The 21,611-nt window shown below is 35.3% G+C and overlaps 1 protein-coding gene and 1 non-coding gene across 2 annotated transcripts in view; both read left to right on the top strand.

The window, feature by feature from the left end:
* Window positions 1-21,611, top strand: part of LOC146146665 (uncharacterized) — a 57,058-nt gene that overhangs the window by 20,663 nt on the left and 14,784 nt on the right. The window contains exons 16-38 of the mRNA XM_083386960.1: window positions 450-634; window positions 1,679-1,856; window positions 2,201-2,332; window positions 2,869-3,022; window positions 3,443-3,585; window positions 4,117-4,263; window positions 5,220-5,325; window positions 6,419-6,600; window positions 7,071-7,211; window positions 7,884-8,047; window positions 8,986-9,136; window positions 9,570-9,709; window positions 10,809-10,948; window positions 12,028-12,119; window positions 12,680-12,870; window positions 13,539-13,658; window positions 14,517-14,592; window positions 15,921-16,035; window positions 16,471-16,625; window positions 17,206-17,340; window positions 18,228-18,367; window positions 19,388-19,509; window positions 21,308-21,461. Of these exons, the coding sequence (XP_083243086.1) occupies window positions 450-634; window positions 1,679-1,856; window positions 2,201-2,332; window positions 2,869-3,022; window positions 3,443-3,585; window positions 4,117-4,263; window positions 5,220-5,325; window positions 6,419-6,600; window positions 7,071-7,211; window positions 7,884-8,047; window positions 8,986-9,136; window positions 9,570-9,709; window positions 10,809-10,948; window positions 12,028-12,119; window positions 12,680-12,870; window positions 13,539-13,658; window positions 14,517-14,592; window positions 15,921-16,035; window positions 16,471-16,625; window positions 17,206-17,340; window positions 18,228-18,367; window positions 19,388-19,509; window positions 21,308-21,461 (3,263 nt within the window). The remainder of the gene's footprint in view (window positions 1-449; window positions 635-1,678; window positions 1,857-2,200; window positions 2,333-2,868; window positions 3,023-3,442; window positions 3,586-4,116; window positions 4,264-5,219; window positions 5,326-6,418; window positions 6,601-7,070; window positions 7,212-7,883; window positions 8,048-8,985; window positions 9,137-9,569; window positions 9,710-10,808; window positions 10,949-12,027; window positions 12,120-12,679; window positions 12,871-13,538; window positions 13,659-14,516; window positions 14,593-15,920; window positions 16,036-16,470; window positions 16,626-17,205; window positions 17,341-18,227; window positions 18,368-19,387; window positions 19,510-21,307; window positions 21,462-21,611) is intronic.
* Trnap-ggg (transfer RNA proline (anticodon GGG)) lies at window positions 14,981-15,055 on the top strand. The gene has a single exon. It is a non-coding gene; the product is annotated as a tRNA-Pro (tRNA).

The following is a 21,611-nucleotide window of genomic DNA, read 5'->3' as shown; positions in this document are numbered from 1 at the left end:
TTTCTAAATTGAGGCAAATAACAATTTTAAAACTATACTTATAGTTTCCAAAATGATGATTTTTATTTTAGTTGGAAATAGCGTTCATTTGGACTTGATTTGCAGTTGCTTTTACAGAGTGAATCGAAATCTTACCCGACCTGTTAAATTGCACCACGTTGTACCTAACACCAAAACAAAACACCTACAATTTAACAAAAAAAAACTAAAAAAAAATTAAAACACCTAAAACTTGACAAAAAAATGAAAAACACCTAAAATTTGATTAAAAAACTACCTAGATTTTGACAAAAAAAAAAAAAATTAAAAAAGCAAAAATACCTAAAATTTGACATGAAAGAAAACACTAAAAAATTTGAACTAAAAGAAAAATAAAAAGTTAAAACAAATTTTTTATTACTTTTTTATTTATTATTTTTTTATTATTTTTTTTTTTCACTTTCCGCCAGGTGTCGCCCCAGCCCCCGGTTCCGAGTGGATCCAGGTGAAACTGGTTCCGGCCCGGACGGTGTCAGGGGTCGCTACCCAGGGCCGACCCGCCGAACTCGAGCAATACGTCACCAGCTACCAGGTGGCGACCTCTAGCGACGGAACCAACTTCGATTTTGTACGCGACCGCTCCGGATCACCACAGGTTCGGTTTTTGTTTGGGGAAAACACCTATTTATTTACTAACAATCTTAAACTGTTTATAAAAACAGATAAAACTTAAACAGTTTAAGATAATCTCATGCGAAAACAAGAATTTTTCTTTTACATTTTATTGTCTGCGGGAGATTTGTTTTAGCCTATTTATTTACTGTTTTTTTTTCGCTGCGATAATTAAATTTATATATCGTAAAATCTGATACATACCTCCTGACATCACTGATCATTCAGGTAGTTTCCCGCCATTTTTGTAAAACCGGATCTTTTTGGGCGGTAAAACTTAAAACTTAGAGTCACAAAAAAACAGAATGTTAACCTTATGCTGATGCGCAGTTATAATTCTTGCCCTTTTTTGAATACAGCCACTAGACTACACCTTCACCCTTATTTTAGTTTTACATTCCTTTAGTTAAAAAATAGTAAAAATCTTTATCACATGCAATGAGAAACGGTATATATTTTTCTTTTTTTTTGCTTGCTGCACAATGACTTGACTTAAGTGCACTTAAGCTACTGTTTTCAAGTTACTTGAATTGATTTAAGTCTGTGGACTTTACTTTGAAGAAAGCAAATGACTTTACTTAAACTAAAAAAATGCTTTAGTTCGTTACATATTAGTAATTTTGTTTAATCCAATTATTAAATGTAATAAATGTTACCTTAATACTTGTTTTCAGATTTTAAGGTTAGCCATTTTGTGGGTCTTGTCAACTAAATTACAATCTATACAGTTTTAAGGCCAATTATAAAAAAGTTTGGTGAAAAAAATTGTGGTTAAAAAAGTTTAAATTGTGGTTAGCAACATAGCCAACACCTAAGCGGTTAGATAAACTTTTTTAAACCAGTAAATTACATTTTGTAAACCATTTCGACAATGTTTTGTGTTTTCATTTTTGAGAATGTCTCACCTCACATGTGAACTTTGACAAAAATAAATTGTTAAAAAACTTATAATAATCGCCCCAAAGGTAAGAATTAGGACAAAAAATAACAAAAAAATAAAACTTAAAATTTATTTCTTTTTCTCCAGACCTTCACCGGCAACGCAGATTCGTTCACCCCAGTATCAAATCGATTCAACAGCCCCGTAGTGGCGTCGTACGTTCGAATTTACCCACATGGGTTCACCTTTTACCCCACACTTAGGATGGAGGTCATGGGGTGCTCCAACACTGGGGGCGACTTACCCACAACCTCACCCGACCAAAGTACGAAAAATGTTACTTTTTATATCGATTTGTGATTTTATGTCGATTTTGTGTTATTTTTATATCGATTGTAAAAAAACAATTTTTTCTTCAAATATATATATATTTAGTAACTGTACCAACGTTTCGACCAAGTCATAGCATTTTTTCCCAAAACATTTAACTCAAGTCATGTCATTTGTCAAAAACGCTTAACTCAAACCATTTCATTTGTAAAAAACGACTTAACTTAACTTAAGTCAAGTCGTTTATCCAAATGACTTGAGTCAAGTTAAGTCATTTGAAAACAGTGACTAAATCATCACAGCGTCGGTATCTGTAGTTAACGTTCACTTGTTTTGCAGCCTGCACTTCGGTTCAGACGCACGAGCGATTGGACTGTGGTTATCCTGGAATCGACGCCTCAACTTGTCGCAGTAAAGGTTGTTGTTGGGATAGCACAATAATGAACACACTGTGGTGCTTCTATCCAGCAGGTAAGCTTTCAGGGCTAACTTGATACTGTAGGAGTGTAGGAAAGCCGAACTACCACCAAACTAAGGCCTGTTAAAAATGTTTGGGCACACTATGCACGGATTTGTAATGTAGCTTGACAATAAACTGCAAAGCCAAAAAGGTCGAGTCAATGACACATTAACTGAAGATGATACAAGCTCGTATTGAAACGTCTTAATCAAATAATGTCGATCTACTCGACCTTTTTAGCTTTGCATTTCATTATCAAATTAAAATGTTATCGGTTAAATTAACCCAAAGCCAGCTGCTGAAAAATGAAAGCGAGTCTGATTGCGGTGAAACGTAAGATTAGGTCCCGAGTGCAGCCCCGACTCTACAGCCTGTATTTCATTCTTTTTGAGGTAACTGAATTAAGGTCATTAAATTAAGGCGGCCTCATCGGTTTGGTCCCATAAAATGCGTCGGGTGTAGTTCAAGAACTCGTAATGAAAATCGTTCGTAATTTTAAACTGAGAACCGGCTTATAAGAACTAACGCACGACTTATTTCACCGCAGACCAGTTTGACCCTCGCTGCGGCAAGGACTTCAGCTTCGACCCACACGGCCAGATTTACTGCTACCACTTCAACGACTATCAGCTGAGAACTTGGAACCAGGCGAGGGAATACTGCCAAGTACTGGGCGCTGATTTGCTCAGCATCAACTCTAAGTAAGTTGTGTGCGTTTTGTGAGGCTAGTTTAAGAAGAAAAAAAGGACTTAACTCAAGTTCACTTAAGTCACTGTTTTACATTGAATTGACTTAAGTCTTTTGAACAAAATGACTTGAACTGACTTAAGTCTTTTGAACTTATAACTTGACTTAAAATGAAGTGTTTCAAGCATTTTTCATTATAAAATTTGGTTATTTATCTTGGGTTTTGCACATAAACAGTTTGCTTGCTATATGTTTCATTTTGTGTAATTTTTTAGTTGAGTGGCTCCTAAATCGCAATAGTATTAACGTGGTTCTTTCAAAAATGACTTGATTTGGACTTAAGTCATTTCAAAATGACTTGTTTACAACACTGATAAAGGGTTAACTGTTTGAGTCGAAACATTCTATTTATTTACAACTATACGTGTTCTCAGGGCCGAGAACTCCTACGTGAGTGGGCAAGTTTCCAACCTCGTTCTTATGCACGCGCTTTGGATTGGAGCCAACAGGAACGACCCCGAGTCGGGCTGGCAGTGGTCCAATGGACAACCCTTCAACTACTTCTACTGGGGCGACGGTAAGAGAACTTAAACATAGGCTAGAGGTGAACTTGGGCACCTATAGACAATTCTATTCTAATTTGGAAAAAAGTTTAAGCAAAAACGAAAAAAAAACACAATCAAACTTGTTTCTTTATAAAAGGGAGTGTCTTTGTGGAATACAGAAGCGTTGGCAGCAGGTTTCCGCTCGTCAATCACTGTTCCGCTGACGTGTATATTAACAATAAAACTTGTAAAACCAAGATCATACATGTTTAAAGGAATATTTTCCCATTTCTCTTTGACAAATATCTGATCCTGGTGTTACTCGGATTTTTTAAAGTTTTATGGTTTGTTTATAAGTTTAGTACTGATTTAATATCTAGTTTTTAGGCACGTCAACGTATTGTTTATGTTTTTGTGTTTGTTGCATAAAGCCGTCTGCAACATTACTACAAATTATTTCAAATTTCTGCTATCATTTCACTCTTCTACAACTTACGTAGGACCGTATATGTTACTCTTACTCCGGTGATGAACCCGTGACCTTTCACCTACTTATTTGTCAGGTGAGCCGAACGGTCGCTATAGCAACGAGCACTGTGTGGAGCTCTATACATCCGACTCGAAGTGGAATGACATCAGCTGTAACGTAGAGAGGGGGACCATCTGCAAGAAGTTCGCCAACGCGGTTCCTCCGTTTCCCATTGGAGATAGTAAGATCAAAAATCAATTACGAACGTTACTTTTTTTTCACTCAGAAACAGTATAACGTCAACGAATAACTTAGGACCAAGTGTGAAAGTAAAACCAAGTTCTTGCCGGAAATTGTAGGGACTACGTCACAAATTTACTTCACAAAACATTTAATCATAAAAAATCCTGCGTTTAGTGCGAAAAGTTTATGCTTTTATTTAATAAAAATTTTCCTTTGTAGCGTTTATAAGTAACACGGCGCAACATCCCATAGCGTGCATAGCGTCTTTGAGCTTTAATGATTTAATGAATTATAGTTTTTTGGGGGTGCATAGCACGGTGGCACTATGATGCGAAAATAAGCAAAACTCTTAGCCATACCATTTTTAAAACTCAGTACAGTGAAAGTATACTGATATCCCGCGGTACACAACCATATGACATAACTTAAATATTAACAAATAGCCCGCAGCCCACTAAAAAATTCTCAAAGGCCCACAATTGGGTCGCGGCCAACAGTTTGCCGACCACTGCTTTTATGTACTTAAACAACTATTTGATCACTTTGTTGCTCGTCACTAAATCACGGTGAAATACCTAAAAATTTATAACCATTTAACAAACAAAATTATTCTTCCAAAGGTAAGGTGGAACCTAAAACATGAATTCGCCTTTCAGAAACATAATATTCATAAAAAAAGGCTTTATTTAAAAGTCCTAAATCAACAATAAAACCAATAGTAAAAAACACAAACATAAAAAACTAATAATTATATTAGAATATATAATATATTATATATATTATTTTACTACCACATAAAAACTAATAATTTTTAATTTAGTAATTTCCTTTCATAGGCATACCTAAATTTAGGCTAAATGGTTTTTGTTTAAAGCAGGTTAACGCAGCGACAGTTAAACGCCTTTACGCGAACAGAATAGGTTGATAACCCCTGCAATAACCCGATATTTACAGACGAGTACGTGGTGAACATATGTGAGGGGGAGACACAGACCCTTGTTTGCCTTGGGATGCAGATCGTCATCAACCACGCTTCATACGGCAGATCCAACGCCTTGACGTGAGTCTTCAAACAGATTATTGAGCAATAGGGACGTCCGATAATATCGGATCGGTGCCGATACCCGATGACAAGTAGTAGTATCACTACTCGTCCGATACTAGAGTGGTACTATGGCCGATTCGATACTAAATTAATATGTTTTAGCCCTGGATTATCCCCTAATGCAGCAATTTCTACCTTTGAAGGTAAATTTTCTAAAAAAAATAGTAGATTAACTGATAGTAACTAAACTGCCGAACGCTAAAGAAAATATGGGCCTAAAAACCTGGAAAAATAACGTTGGTCGTTTCTCTAATCCAAGATGCTTAATCGAGCGTAATAATGACGTCATTTAATATCGGGTAAAAATATCGCGTATCGGTATCGGAATTAAATGTCATGTATCGGACATGGTTGTTGAACAATGTGATTTGCGTTAGCGTTTCTTTCCTCTCTTTTTTTCATACGAATTCTGACGTAGCAATAAAGATTTCTTATCAGATTTTCAGCCCCGATAATATCTCACATCAAGTTAGGGAGTCATTGTTTCTAGAGACTAAATGTTGTTTAACGTGAGATTAATTGACAACACTCGTAATTCAACAGCATGGTTCTCTTTTTACGATAGAGCGTTGGTTCTAATGGAAGGTGGTTTAGATTCTTTAGCTCCAAGCAATTGTTTGTATGGTATTAAAGCAGGGGCTACCAAACTACGACCCGCGGGACAAACCCGGCTCTCAGAGTTAATTATACCGGCCCGCGGCATATTTCCCTTAAAAAGATAAGGTTCAGTCGAAATGTTATCTGGTGCATTTAAGGCCCACTCCATTTTTTGCTGCTGTATAGTACTTTACATTTCCTTCGTTTAACGATTATAAATTTCGACACAAATGGTATATCCGGCCACGATCGTCAGGCCAATCAGGCCCTTCATGAAAAAAAGTTTGGTGACACCTCTATTGGAGAGTGCAGAAAATCAAAAAATATATTTTTTTATACACATTCGTGTGTACACTTTTAATAGATTTTTAACGAGGTAGGTTTATCTTCTTTGAATGGTGCTATAGCCATTACCCTTTTTTCTTACGTCACAATTTTTTTTACGTCACAGTTGCAACAACGGTCAAACGGTGCCGAGCGGCGGGTGTCATTCCAGTGACACTCTGGACATTGTGTCGCAACAATGCAACAACCAGGAAACTTGCACCCTTACAGCTTCCAATGCTGTGTATGGGGATCCTTGTCACGGGGTTTACAAATACCTCAACGTTATCTACACTTGCGAGCAAAAAGGTAAGATTGTTCATATGATGTCCATTGCTTGTCACATAAATAAATATATATATATAAAAAATTTTGAAGTTGTTCATTTTTTTATCGTGTTTGCTTGTCCATGCACATTTGTTTTTCTGTGTAGACTAGCAATGTTGTAAACAAGTCATTTTGAAATGACATATGCCCCATTCAAATATTTAATAATTAACTTAAGTTCAAGTCAAATCTTTGCAAAAATTAACGGGTCAAGTCCCATTTTAAAGTCATCGGTTGCCAAAGCTATGCTCCAGTCGAATTTTTATGAGAACAAATCAACTTCAAGTCAAGTCATTAACATGAAAATAAATTTTAAATTTAGACTTCGTCAGTTTTTTTCTTGTTTTATCTAAAATTACTATTTTTTAGAATGTCAATTTGCCAAAAAGAACCATCTCACGATTTTTTACTTACTCAATACAAGCATTTCTTTTTCTTCCCCCTGTTTCCAGCTTGTTTCGAGGCACTCGGAATGGAAGACGGCAGAATATCGGACTCTCAGATCTCCGAGTCTTCCTACATCGACAACAACCATCGCGGAATCCACGCCAGACTGAACGCGGAAAGAAGCTGGGCGACACAAGAGGGCGATGGTGAGATAGATTAATTTAAAAGGGGTGCGTGCGTTTATTGCAAGTTGGCTTGTACCTATGAGTGGTTTGTATGGTTTTTATTAAGGCAGGGGTTCCCAACCTGTGGTACGCGTACCACTAGTGGTACGCGAAGGTTTTTCAGGTGGTACGCGAAGGTTTTTCAGGTGGTAAGCGAGTAGCTTTTTTGTCACTAAAACCTGGATTAACAACTTTATATTTTGTACATCTGGTTTGTTTACTAGAAAAATTCCCGAAGCCTATTCCTATTATTACGTAACTATTCTCGTTGTTTCGTACCATTACGATATTCAAAATAGAGGTCATGACAATTGTCAACAAGCAGTTGCTTTGAAAAGGCGTACAACGCTGTGGGACAGAAACGATTGCTCTTAATTAATATCATCTAGTGTTTTATAGCTTAAGCTACAACTAGCATTGAAATTGAATATTGCTAGTTGTAAAATAAAAATATCAGTTGATAAGTGGTACGAGATGGTAAAAAGGTTGGGAACCCCTGCTTTAAGGGATCGATCTATTTTAGACTTGGTGAAACTTATGAACTATGTAAAAGGTACAATCGTACATCTAATTTAAAAAAGTCAATTTTGGTGAATCTCACCCAGACTATAGACAATATTGTTCTAGTTAAAACAAACCCATCTTATTTTCCAGGGTCGTGGGTCCAGGTGACATTCCCCAGCAACTTTAGGGTGACAGGTTTCATCACCCAGGGGGCCGGGGACCAGGATAGATGGGTGACCAACTTGAGGGTTTCCTTCGCTAACGACAACACCTTCACACAATGGACTGACTACCACAACCTGGATGGAGACGTGGTAAGTTAGACTCTTTTTTCCCTTGTTTTTGGGAAGGGTTTTGGGGGACTGGGATGAAGAGGATTTTGCATGAAGACAATGGAGAATACGATAATTTTTATTTTTTGAAAAAATACGATGTTTTTTTTCTGTGGAGAATACATTTTTTTTCTGTGAAAAGTACAATTTTTTTCTGTGGAAAATACTCCCGTTTTTTTCTGTTAAACATAAAAATTTCAATTTCATGTATTTCCCTTGTTTGGGCATTCTTTAACCAAATATTTAGGACAAAAAGTATTTGGTACAAGCAAAATAGATGAAGGACATGTTCAAACGATCTTTTGCCAGGTTGTGATGCCAAAGTTTTACTTTAACGTTAAAAAGTTGGGTTACCTCGAGTTGTTTCATATCAATGAAGAATCCCTGCGCTAAAATTAAATCATGGATGAAATTCCGTTATTTATTATATTTGGGGCTAGGCTGTTTTGGTAAGTGGAATGCAAATGGATTTCGCACGAAGACGAGTTTTGTTTATAATCTGTACTTGACTTACAAACGGAATGAATTTGAATTGATATTAGCTTAAACGACTTGACTATGATCTTTTAGGAAATCTTGCAAATTACGTTGCTTGGTCTTGCTATGCTTGAATGGTCCTTAAATCTTGCAAATTACCTTAAATTTTACTTTGCATCTTGTAAATTAACTCGAATTGTACTTTACATTTAGCAAATTTACTTGACTTGTCCGTTTCATCTTGCAAATTAACTAGACCTGTACTTTACATCTTGCAAATTAACTTGACTGAATATGCCAATACTTCAATTGTACAAGTGCAAATTTGACTGTAATTTGTTGAAACGTCAAGGCGTAGATTAAATAATAGAACACTGATGACGTTTTGCATGACGTCACAACACGTAATAATGACGTCATCGCTGTTTTTTCTTCCTCTTTAGATGAACTTCACTGCGAACAGCGATCGCACGACTGCAGTGAGGGTGGTTCTGGCCGAGCACATTTTCACCCCCGGGGTACGAATTTACCCCCTGGGATGGAATGGTGACGTCATAGGAATGCGCTTTGAGGTCACCGGATGTAAACCTCTACGTGAGTTGTCGTTGTCTTGTAATATCTATGATATTTAGTTGAGTGTGTTTCTTAAGTGAATTGGTATCTGATTAATTTAAGCGAACAAATTAATAAAGTTAAAATAGCCTAATTATAAAATTAATTTTGTTCTGTCAAAGCTTGCGCATTTCCTTTTTGAATTTCGTTTATCCAATTTAAAAACAAAAATAGGAGTTACGACGTTTTTATTGAGAAACAGGTTCGTTGTTTCAACCTCTTAAACTGAAAAATATTTTGAAATGCGATGACATTCGGATGAACTTTGTTAACTCACGAGTACAGTCGACCATTTGTTGTTTAACACGCCTTGTGAAAATGACTGCGTTGACGTTTTTGGCGAGCTAAATGATACGAATACAATACATCTTTTGTTGTTTGACGCCTTGTGAAAATGACTGCGTTGACGTTTTAGGAGAGCTGACTTGCACGGAGACGGGAGACGTTTTGTTATTGGACTCCGAAGACGGGTCAGTGTTTCAAGCCGACTGCCCTCCCCTCTGTCCGATTACTCAAGCACCCCCAGAAGTTTACGGGACTAGCATCTACTCCGGGGTAAGCTGGGACTGTCTGGGGCTACTTAGGGTCTAAAGGTAGAGTGTTCGCAACAGGCGCGGATCTAGGATTTTTGTTTAGAGGACAAGTTGCGTCAAAACATGACGTTACAAAGTACGTCTAACGTGACGTCACAAAGTTGCGTCAAACGTGACGTCACAAAGAAAAAAATTATATATATTTTTACGAAAATGCATCTGTGCGTTTGCGACCATATTTATAAACATTCACTATAGTTTCACGTTGTTGTTTTTTTTTGACAAATTTATTTTTTGATTATTTTCGGACCAAAGGCACAGAGGCCAAAATAATTGACTCCGTTTAACTTTTAAGTGCAACGAATATTTTTAAGTACAGCAATTTGAACTGGACCTTTTTCATATTCATCTCGATGGGCAACGGTCTTATGGCCAGAAACTTGAAACTTTTTTGTTTTTGTCTGCATTGAATCTTTATTTTTTATTATTCGAAACAAAACTGTTAAGCGTTGTAATGACTTAAGTCAATTACTTGACTTAAGTGCATTTAAGTCAATAGTTTTAATTTTTTTGGGGAAAATGACTTAACGAGTTTCATTGAGTGAAATGACTTAGGTGAAAGCAAGTGCTTTAATTTAATATTTTATTATAAAATTAAGCTATTTATATATATGTTTTTTTAGGTATGTTTTAGTTGGGGTATATTGCTTATATTCGGAAGAGCTTACCAACGTGATAAATTAGAGACACTTGTGTTTGGGGTTAAGCTGTTTAGGAGTTTGTGTAAGAATACGGGGCAATTCTATGGAAAATACGACAATTTTTGATTCATTTTTCAACATATGATTTTCAAATTAAGGTAATTTTGCTGTTTGACATATTTAGGGAATTCAGATTTTGGAAAATATTAAAGTTCGGTTAGGCCAGTGATGGGCTAACTTTTTTATTTTATTTTTTTATTTTTTTATTATTACACTTAAGCAACAAGATTGAACTAGAGATGTTCTTACGGAGTGCGGTCCACGGATTAAAACGAGTTAAGAAACACTGATCTACAACCATATACTTCGTCCTGTATAACCCGACTTGCAACTTTGCAACACTCATCATTTTTTTTCCAGAGCTCTCAGATCTGTAGTGCTGCTGTCCACGCTGGTGTGATCACCGACAGATACGGAGGTGCGGTCACCCTTCTAGAACAAACTGGTCAAAGCACATACGTCGGTTCGGTTAGGAACAACGTTATATCACGGGACCTCGAGTAAGTTTTGAAAACTACTGTTTTTTTGTATAATTTGTCGGAACGTTGCTTTTTGCATTAAAAAATCGGAATGATATCGCTACTTTTTTGTTGTTGAGCTTATAGTTGCAATTATTTTGCCCTAAAGAAGCCTGCATGAATAGGTGGTCTAAAAGTTGGTACTTAAATTAAATTTTGCCGGAAGAACAATATTACTATTGATATCGCTACTATTTTTTATACTACGAGAAACTGTCAAATGTAAAACATGCGTTGTGTTTAGGCTTATTAAGCCAAACCCGACTTCATTGTTATTGGACGCTTGATAAATCTTGGAATATTAATTTACTATTGTCTGGCAAATTTAACTTTCCTGGCATATATCCATGTTAAAAGCACTGCACATGGCTTAGCTGAATGCCAATTTTATATCAGAGATCGACACTAATATCAGAATTGCTTTCGGCCCAATACCTTTAATTTTATTCAATACATTGCTAATTTTCACACAAGTAGGTGGTCTTGAATCATTGTTTTTCCAGTGTTGTAATGACTTAAGTCTATGTCTTGGCTTGAGTGCACTTCAATTACTGTTTTTCAAACAAATTTACTTTACTTAGGTCTTTCCAGCAAAATATTTGACTCAACTATGGTCGTTTTGACGAATTACTACTTTGGACTTTTTTTCACTTTAGACCTGTTTTTTTTAATTGATAGAAACATCGTAAAAATGGGTTCTATACCTTCTTTTTTAACACAAAAAGTTTAATTGACTTAGGCAACGACTTCGACTGGCACCTGACTCTGACTTAAGTAATTTCAAATGACTAGTTTACAACACTGCTTTTTTTTTTTTTTTTTTTTTATGTATTTTTCCTATTTTTGATAGTCAGGTTAGAGAACAATCGTGCTTGTTGAATTTTCATAAAATTATGCTTGACTATAAACGATCCGAATGTTATAAAAGGTATAGGTTTTACGAAAATAGGCATTCCATGTTGCAGTGCATTAAAACTAAAAAACGCTTTCCAAAATAGTGGTTAAATTTCACAAACCGAGTATCTTTAAAACATAATTAAGTGTAAACTTTTGTTTCCCAGCTACTACCCCGTGGCTTTCACGTTCGCCAACAATGAGAAGAATTGTGAGTCCGGTTGGGTTCCCTACGGAAGCTACTGCTATTTATACGGACGTAAGTTAAAACATGAAACATTACTGTATTTGTGAAATTGACCACTGCGATCTAAAACAGCAAGTATGACTTACTTTTACATGAAGAACTGTTGTCAAACTTAACTGCTACTTATATGGCCGTACGCCAAGCGAATTCTTGACGTGGTGCAGTGTTGTAATGACTTTACGCTTTTGGATGAAATAACTTGACTTAATTTATTTGTATAAATGACTTTTAGTTTATAAAATTTGTTTCTTTATCTTAAAGTTTTTGCTCATATAATAGGACGTGTTTAGCATTTGTAATAGTTTTTAACGTTATTTTTATGACAATGATTTGACTTTTTTTAAATGCCTTAAGTTTATTTGCACTAGAGCAGGTGTATTTAACTTGAGTCCGTCGACTAGTTTTAAGGGGACCGTGAAGGCATTAATTGAAACCTTTGTGTGTAATTAAATCTTCATGTGTAATTCGAAAAATGGAATAAATTTCTCAAAAAAACATTTCATTATTCTTATGAAAAGAGGACGTGTAATAGCCCTGCATTACGTAATGTTTTCCTTTGTTACGTCACACAGCCGAAAACACGACGTGGGCTCAAGCCGAGGCCAACTGCGTCCAGCTCGGAGCTCACCTGACCTCGATTCGTGACGCAACAGAGCAGGACTTTGTGTCGCAACAAGTGCTGCTGGGAGCCTACGAGTTCGTGTGGATTGGACTGAACGACCTTAGATCGGTCAACGAGTACGAATGGGTCGACGGGGATCCGGTAGGTGGCGCTATGCTGACGATTTTTTTACGACAGGGGCGAGCCTGAGTTCGGTTTTGCGTATTTTGATAGTTTAGTTCGAACTTCTTTGTTCTATTAGGCTAAAATACTTGCAGAAGTGTTAATCCAGTTTAATCGTAAACAAACAGAAGTTTTTATCTGTTATAATTACATAAGCTTATACCACAGTAACATGTGTAACTTATTCTAATAGAATATAAAACAACAATGTTATATGAAACAAGTAAATATAATAATAATAATGATAAGCTTATTAGCATAGTAAGCAACTGCAACTTAAAGCTATAATACAACGTCTGTAGCTCCTTACTGCTTGAAGTACAAACACAAAGTAAAGGACAAACTAAGATTAAAATCAGATGAGCCCAATACAAGAATTAAACCGCATCAGAGATAAGAAAACATAGAAAACTTAAACAATTTAGATAACTTAACAGAAATAATCAAAGTATTCTTTCGAATCGGTGTGCTAAGTTCTATACTTAGTTTAATCTTTAACTTAACAGAAAGTAAGTAATATTCCGCAGACAATAAAATGTAAAAGAAAGTAGATGATGATTAAACTGTTAAAAACAAAAAATATCGCGAGTCTCAACTCATTTCAAAACGACTCTTTTTACAACTTTGATATAAATAAACTTCTGCAGGTGATTTACACTGCCTGGGAGCCCTACGCACCTGACAACTGGGAAGGGAAGAATGAAAACTGCGTCGAGATATTTCGAGACACACTCAAGTGGAACGACTACCTTTGTGACGGAACAGGAGTGAGTCGCATTATTTGAATTTGTAATGTACGGTAGTTTTAACTTATTTGTGCTATGTTTTTATCCTTGATTCGAAACGGTCTTAATCTGTAGTTTCTAATAGTTTTGAATCCGAAATTTAAAGTATATTGTTGAAAATGTTTAACCTGCTGTAGTTTTAAATGTACAATTTGCAAAAGATATAGATAAACCAGCTGCAGCAGTTTTCAATCTGTAACTTTTCCGACAAATTATAAACAGATTCGCAAGCGCTTTAAACCTAAACAATTTCTCATAGAATAAAGCTTTAAATGCAAACTCTAAAACAGAATAAACATTTTTTCTTGGACACTTTGCGAACCAATGGTATAGTCGTAATTTGTGTCTTGAGTAACTGTGAAAAACGTACAATTTTGTACATATTAACGTTAAATGTTCTTTTAATATGTTACTTAGTAAGAATATAAAAGCTCATACAGAAGTAGGTGGCATTTTGAACGTTTTCAATATCTCTTTGAAATAAATAATAAGATATTCGTTTTATTATTTATTTGAATTACCTAATAATATGTAAAAGTAAATCTTCAAAGTGCCATCTACTTCTGTATGAACTTTAACACTATTACTACGTCTTACTACAGGCTTTCCAACCATTATGCTCTAAAAATATTTTTTTATTTTTTTTATCACAATTTAGCGGCAAAAATATCTAAATTGTAAATAAATAAAAAAGTGAAATTGGATATCTTAATTGCAACATCTTATGCCAATTATTCTTAGTCGAAAAACGAATAAGAAAAAAAAGGAAACTTGGTCTATAAAATAATTCTTGCCCTCAAGTTAGCTCTAGTTATTTGACAACGTTTTGTTTTGGCTTAGGGCTACATTTGCAGGAAGCTGAAAGATTATTACCCCGATGTTGAAGAACCCACACCACCCCCGGGATGCCCCGAAGGTGAGAACACGCGAAACAAAAATGTTAAGTTAAAAAAATAAATTCTAGAAGTACTTACGTGAAATGAAAAAGTTCACAAAACCCTTTTTTAATTTATTTCAGGTTAACCAAAAGAGAGAGATCTGTGTTGATCCACATTAAATAAACAAATGACAAGTCACTGTTTTCGATTTATTTCCTCTAAAAATCCTGAGAGCGTATACCTAAATAGTATTGCTTTTGGTCTGTGGCCTTAGTTTGGGTAAAACTCTGTGTTAAAAGTATACCCAAAGTTGTTTTTCACAGATCGAAAATCAATCACAAAAGTTTAAAAAAACCTAACACACTTCAATAATAAAGAATGCAGTAGGCAACAGTACTGGTTGTTTCTCGACTCGCTCCTCTCTGAGCCTGTGTAGCTCAGTTGGTAGAGCGACGCTCCGGGAATGGCCGGAGGTCGTGAGTTCGAACCTCACTGCAGGTTAGTTGTTTTTCTAGCCCGACCTGCTTGCATCCGCAGGTTGTAGTTGTTTTTCTAGCCTACCTTGCTTGCCCGAAAATCTTGATTAGGCTGACTGATTCGGCTGGCCCTTGCGAAGGCACGATGTGTTATTTAATAAAATACTGCAATACACTAAGGACGACACAAGGCAAAATAATAACAACTGGCCTTTCGGTACAAGCAAAGATCTCACAACTAAATTCCATCGTTAACTTTCTAACAGAGTGGATCCCCTAAAAGGCACGTGTTACTTGTTCCAGCGGGTTGAAAGAAACACTTTTAAAAAATTCGTCTGTTGCTCTAGTAGTGTTACAAACACGTGATGAAACTAAAAACCAACTTTTTCCCCGTATCCAGAATCAACCACAAATACTTAAAAACACACCAACAACTAACAATGTTAAAACTATAGAAAATCACAAAAAATTGAAACTAGAAAACCTACAACAAACAGTAATGATAATAATATAGAATAAAGATCAAACTAAGTACAGAACTTAGTAAACCGAAATCAGTTTGTTTAGATGTTATATTATGATAAATATATTTCGCTATTAAAAGCATCATCAGTACTGTAAACAGTTGGTTTTAGTTTTTATTAGCGTACTTCTTGACTTATATTGTGTTATGTTTTTAGATGCTGATGATGCTTTTAATAGCGAAATATATTTATCATAATACAATATCTAAACAAACTGATTTTCGGTTTACTAAGTTTCTTACTTAGTTTAATGTTTATCATTGATGTGCAACCAGAATCGTTTCTTTTCACCATTCGGATTCGGGCAAATTCTGTTATTGGAAAGAAAATTCTGATTAATACATACAAACAATGTTTTTCTTTCAGGGTGGCTTCCCTACGAAGGCACGTGTTACTTGTTCCAGCGAGATTTAAAGACAGAAGGAGATTCGGAAGCATTTTGTGAGGGACTTGGTGGATTCAACGTCCACGTACCGAACAAGTAATAAATCGATAAGGTCTATTTGCGATAGAGTTTATGTGGAAGTGTAAACTGTGTTGGTCCTGCAAGATTACCCGTGTATTAACGTGATAGTAAGAAAGGGTGATTTTTATCGTTTTACCTCAAAAGAGGTAGGTTAACAACTGAAGGTAACTCAATTTCTCAACGCTAACGCAGTTTTACGGCTAATAAACTGGAAAAAAATCTTGTGGACATATCAACCGTAAAATAACGATTGTAGGTTTTTTTTATAATACTTAATTATCTTTATTTTTACCCAGATTCGTCCAGAGCCTCCTTCACACAACGATGCTAACTTAAAAATGCACTAAAAATTATTCATTAAAATCTGTATAATAAAAAAATATCCTAAAAATCTAAAACAACCTAATTTACAGCGCCTAAATATACCTCAAAATTCAACTTTTTACCCAGATTCGTTCAGAGCTTCCTCCACACAGTGATAGGAGCCGAGGACTGGAGATGGTGGCTTGGGCTCCACGCGCTCGTTTCCGGGGAAACCGGGGTCTCCTGGGTCTGGGAGAGTGGTGATGACGTCAACTACGACAACTGGGGGGTCAACAACCCGGGTAGGTATCGGGCGCCCCGTCCGATATGGTATCGGCACTTGTCAACACAGAAACGTTTCGGCGTTTTAATAACAATTTTTTAAAGTCTTGATAAATCTTTACTCTGTTGTAAAGACTTAAGTCAATAACTTGACCTAGGTGGTTTTCGCGAAAAAAGACTTGACTTAACTTAAGGCTGTTGGACAAATGACTTGACTTTGACTGAATCCATCGAGTTAAATGACTTGGGATAAAATTAAGTGTTGGCATAAAACTGTTTTTTTTTTCATAAATTGTTTTTTATCTTAATTTTTGACTTAAGTTATTTCACAAATACTAGGACAAAAATCATTCGTTTAAAATACTGTCTTTACTTATTTTTAAAATAATATTTTTTACGATGTTTAAAACAATAATATTACTTTATTTTTCTCTCAAAGCTATTTAAATCCTTTGTAACCACCTAGATTTTGTTCTGAACACAACAAGTGAAATGCCAATAAAAAAATACATAAAAACGATTTTTTTGGTCATTTATATTTCCTGGCTTAGTGCCTTACCTAATTTGCAAAAAATAAACAAATTTTATGCGTTTTTTCAGACATAAACCAGGGAGAATGCGCTGTGTTCTACGGGGGACCTTTCGGCATAGGATTGTGGTACAGCAATCGTTGTGAAAAGCAGGCCTACTCGATTTGCGAAAAGCCGAGGGACGGATGGACAGAGCCTCCTATAAGTATGGCTTGCTTAACGTTAAGTTAAACCAGTAAACGTTACTTAAATACGTTATTTGTGTTTTGCCTTCGGTTTTCTTCGGTCGTGGAAGAACACGTGGTGCAATAGAAATTTTAGTGAATTGTTTTTTGTAGTAAAATGGCCTTTTAGGATTTAGATAGAAAATTTTACTAAGGCAAAATATTTTTAGTATCAAAAATATTTTTTTAGCATAAAAAAAATAATCAAAACAGTTTTGGTTTAAAAGAGCATCAAATAAGAGCGCATCGACAAATTGAGTGTTTGACGTAAAGCTTTTTTGACGGCACTAACTTATGGGAGTGATATATAAATATACTGCACTCTATTCATGCTATAATGTTTGAACAAAAAAGAACCTTACGATTCATTTTTTTCCTAATAACTAAGAACACCACAATGGCCTAAACTTGTGATTTTTCAACATTTTTTGGCGGCGACCCAAGTAGATCGGTTTCAAAATAAAATACCCGATTATCTAGTGAGATAGGTGGCCTCCCATCCTTTATGCCACGTACGCTACAAAGTTGTGAAAAATAATCTTTTGATCTTTTGAATTATGCACGCCACTCTGAAGTTATCAATTAATTATTGTGTCTCACTCGCATTCTAACCACCGGCCATGTGATTTTACTACACAGCTGTAATACTAAGAAAAGTTAATGAATTGCACTTGGATATAAGATAAGGTCAAACTGCCTGCCTTGGTGAGATGTGCATGTTTCCCGTAATTTCTACTGTTTTAGTGTTCTGATTAAGTACCTCTTAAAAAATCTTAATTTTTAAATATGGAACCGTTACGGAGAAATGGTCTAAAAGGCTTCGAGTTTTCTCAAATTCAACCGCCAACGTTATGTTTTTACCCCACAGCCGTACCCCCGCCCGTAGGGGGTTGTGCACACGACTGGGTGACCCCCAATGCGGAAAGCAACTTCTGCTACAAGATATTCGCCCCAGAGGCGGCTGGAAAGTTCGACAAAAAGCAGGGATGGGAAAACGCAAAGCAGCAGGTAATACTAGACTTTACGCCAGGGATTCCCAGACTTTTTTACACCGTGACCCTTTTAAAAAATTTGAGAAATCAATGGCCCCACTATTTTTTTCGACCTTTTAAAAAAAATTGAAAAACATTTTAAATAAAAAAAAAATATAAAAAAATTTTAATTAAAAAATTGGTTTATAGCAACCGGTAGTTATAATGATAAAATGATATAAATACAACACAAAATAATTAACTTTTAATTTACTTATTTTATTATAGTGAAGTAGACTTAGGATAAATTAAAAAATTATTATTTTTTAAATTTTTTCATGGCCCCCTTGAAAAAGGCTCATCTTTAAATGTGTAAGTTTTCTATGACCTTAAGGTTAAAGTTTGATCACGGAGCATATGTATTGACATTGTACTTGGCACCAGGAGCGGATCTAGGGATCGTTGCCAACTTTTACTATGTAATTACAAAAATAGTAATTCTTTCAATTTTTACCAAATAGTTTTCACTTTTAAGCAAAATGATTTATGTAAAAGGTCGTAAACTCGACGAAGTGCATTGTCCGTTAAACTATATTGTTTCTAGTAATATGTTAGTATCTTTATTTGACTAATGCGCAACGCTTCCTTTCAAATTTAAAGTTTGGTAATTTATTACAAATAAACTCTCCCCCCCCCCCCATTATTCTTTATACCATATATTGCTCTTATGAAGATACAATACGGTTTAAATATAAATCAAAACTAATTTTTTCAATAAAATTGAACAATAAATTTAAAATAACTGAAACTATAGTTTTTGTTTTATTTTGTAAACGATTTATGTGCATTTTTATTCGATTTTGACTTAATACGTGTAAATTTTAACAAAGTTTTGACTTTTTTTGACATGTCAAAAAATATTCGCCCTAGATATATAAGTATATTTCTTGAGGTTGGTGTTTCATTTAAGAACGCATGACACTTCATTTGAGTTGCATGCGTAGATCAGGAGGGTGTGAGTTCGATTCTCACCCGAGCAAATATTTCGACCTTGTAGTGCTTGAACATCGGTGGCGACCTGGTGTCAATCCACAACCAGGACGAGGAAAAGTACTTGAGCCAGGAACTTTCAAAGATCGGTGTCATCAGTCAGTACGTTTGGATCGGACTCAACAACAAGTAAGTCTACTGAAGTGTTGATAAAATAATAATAATATTGGAGCATAATGGTTGGAGGTTGTAGTAAGACGTAATAAGAATATCAAAGCCCATACAGAAGTAGGTAGCATTTTGAACGTTTCGAATACTCTTCATCATGTTGAAAATGAATAAAGAGTTATTCGAAACCTTCAAAATTATACCTACTTCTGTATAGGCATTGATATTCTTATTACGTCCTAATAATAATATTGTTATTATTCTTTTTTCGTTAATATCGGGATCTAAGCCTGCTCCGACATTTCTAGTTGTTGATTTTTTTCCATATCGTAAGAATCAAGCAAAAACCACAAAGGTTGTAAAAAGATTCAAAACAACTTATTCAACAAACACATAATACTATATAGTTACGCAAAAAGCATCGTCGGTTCTGCTAATTTCTTATTCAAATAGAATCAGCTTTTGCTGGTAATCGAAAATAAATATCTTTTGTGGAATCTCAGCACAACTTGTACTTTACATGCGTTTGGTATATTTTGACAAGCATGCAGTGGTAGCACCTGACAATACATTTGGCTAGCAGTGTACGATTATTGAAGTAGATAATATCACTGGCAGCAGCATAAAAGGTAAATACACAAGAAACAAGATCGATTTGGGGGTTCGACTAAAGTGTGTTACATCCTAAAAATTATATTACAAGGATCAGGAGTGCTTGACATTTTTTAACGTGAACCTCTGAATTATTTTGCTTTCCGTGGAACAGAATTGGCGCCATAAAACGAGTAGACTTAAGATCTTTATTTCAGTCAAACTCACTTGAAAATGTGAAATAATTCCAGATACCTACAATCAAAGAGAGGGGACCAAGTCTTTTCTCAAGCGAATTTATTTAAAAAAAATACACTACCGTTTTTAAATGGTGCACAAAAAATTTAACTTCAAGAATCCAACAAACTAGTCCACGTATCCCCTTAAAACTCGCGGGTATACAGTTTATATTTAACGTGTTTTACAGTTTTGTAATTGGATTAATAATTTACTATTGCAAAAGCACCTTACTCACCTAACTTTGTTTCATGTAAAACTCAACATGTCAGCTTAACTTACGGCCTTGTTCTATTAATTTACTTTTTGACTTAGTATAGTAGCAAGCCACGAACCAAAGTGCTGCAGTTTGTGAAGTAAATTCGGGTAGGGCCTTTGTCGCTCAAAAAATCCTTAAATAAACAGCTTTTAATATGTCTGCCTATATCGTTGATAAAAGAGACTTTGGAAAGATCAGACTAGTATTGTTTTATAATAACTTAAGTTAAAGTTAAGTTATTTGTAAAAATAACTCAGTTTAATTTGCTCTGAATATTACTTGTTTGAGACTTGACTTGGGCAAATATCAACTTGTACTGGGACTTGACTTAATTTTTTTATGACTTGACTTGGACTTATGTTATTTGTAAAAGTCTCAGTCAAGCAAGTCAAGTAATTAACATAAAAATAAAACGTTATATATTAACATTGGTGGTAGTGGTATTTTTCTAAACTCTTTCAATTATGAACAATAACATAACTAAAGTTATTTGTCTTAGGTGCAAAAGTTTTGAAAAATACCACTACCTTGGTTTTATGAAACACTTAATTTTAACCCTTCAAGTCATTTGACTCAAAGTCTTATCCAAGTCAATTTATTTGCCCGAACTATTTGTAAAGTCATTTAAATGCAGTGACTTAAGTTCAAGAAGTCGGATCACAGCAGCAATGGCTTAGTTTAAAATCTTCAAAAGTACATTTTTGGTGCAACGTTTATTGTTAATCACGTCAGAGACGGGATTGGCTGGTCATGGTCCGATGGTTCCGCGGTGCAATACGTCAGCTGGGCTCTGGGATCACCAACATCCGACTCTGACTCTTGCGTTGCTTTGAAGTACGATCAGGTGCTAGGCATCGGCTTCTGGGAGAACCTCGGCTGTTTACAGGTTTGATTTTTTTTATATTATGATTCTTTTTTTTAAGTCATTTTTTTTCTAATTTATAACTTGAAATGAAAAGTTTTCTCCATTTCTTCCAACTGTTGTAAGTTTCAGGATAGTTTTAAAAACCCTAGAAAAAGTTAATTTCTCTGTTAG

Source organism: Ascidiella aspersa, chromosome 4 (assembly GCF_963924565.1).
Source record: "Ascidiella aspersa chromosome 4, kaAscAspe10.2, whole genome shotgun sequence".
Classification (NCBI taxonomy): Eukaryota; Metazoa; Chordata; class Ascidiacea; order Phlebobranchia; family Ascidiidae; genus Ascidiella; species Ascidiella aspersa.
This window is presented reverse-complemented; position numbering and strand designations above follow the sequence as displayed.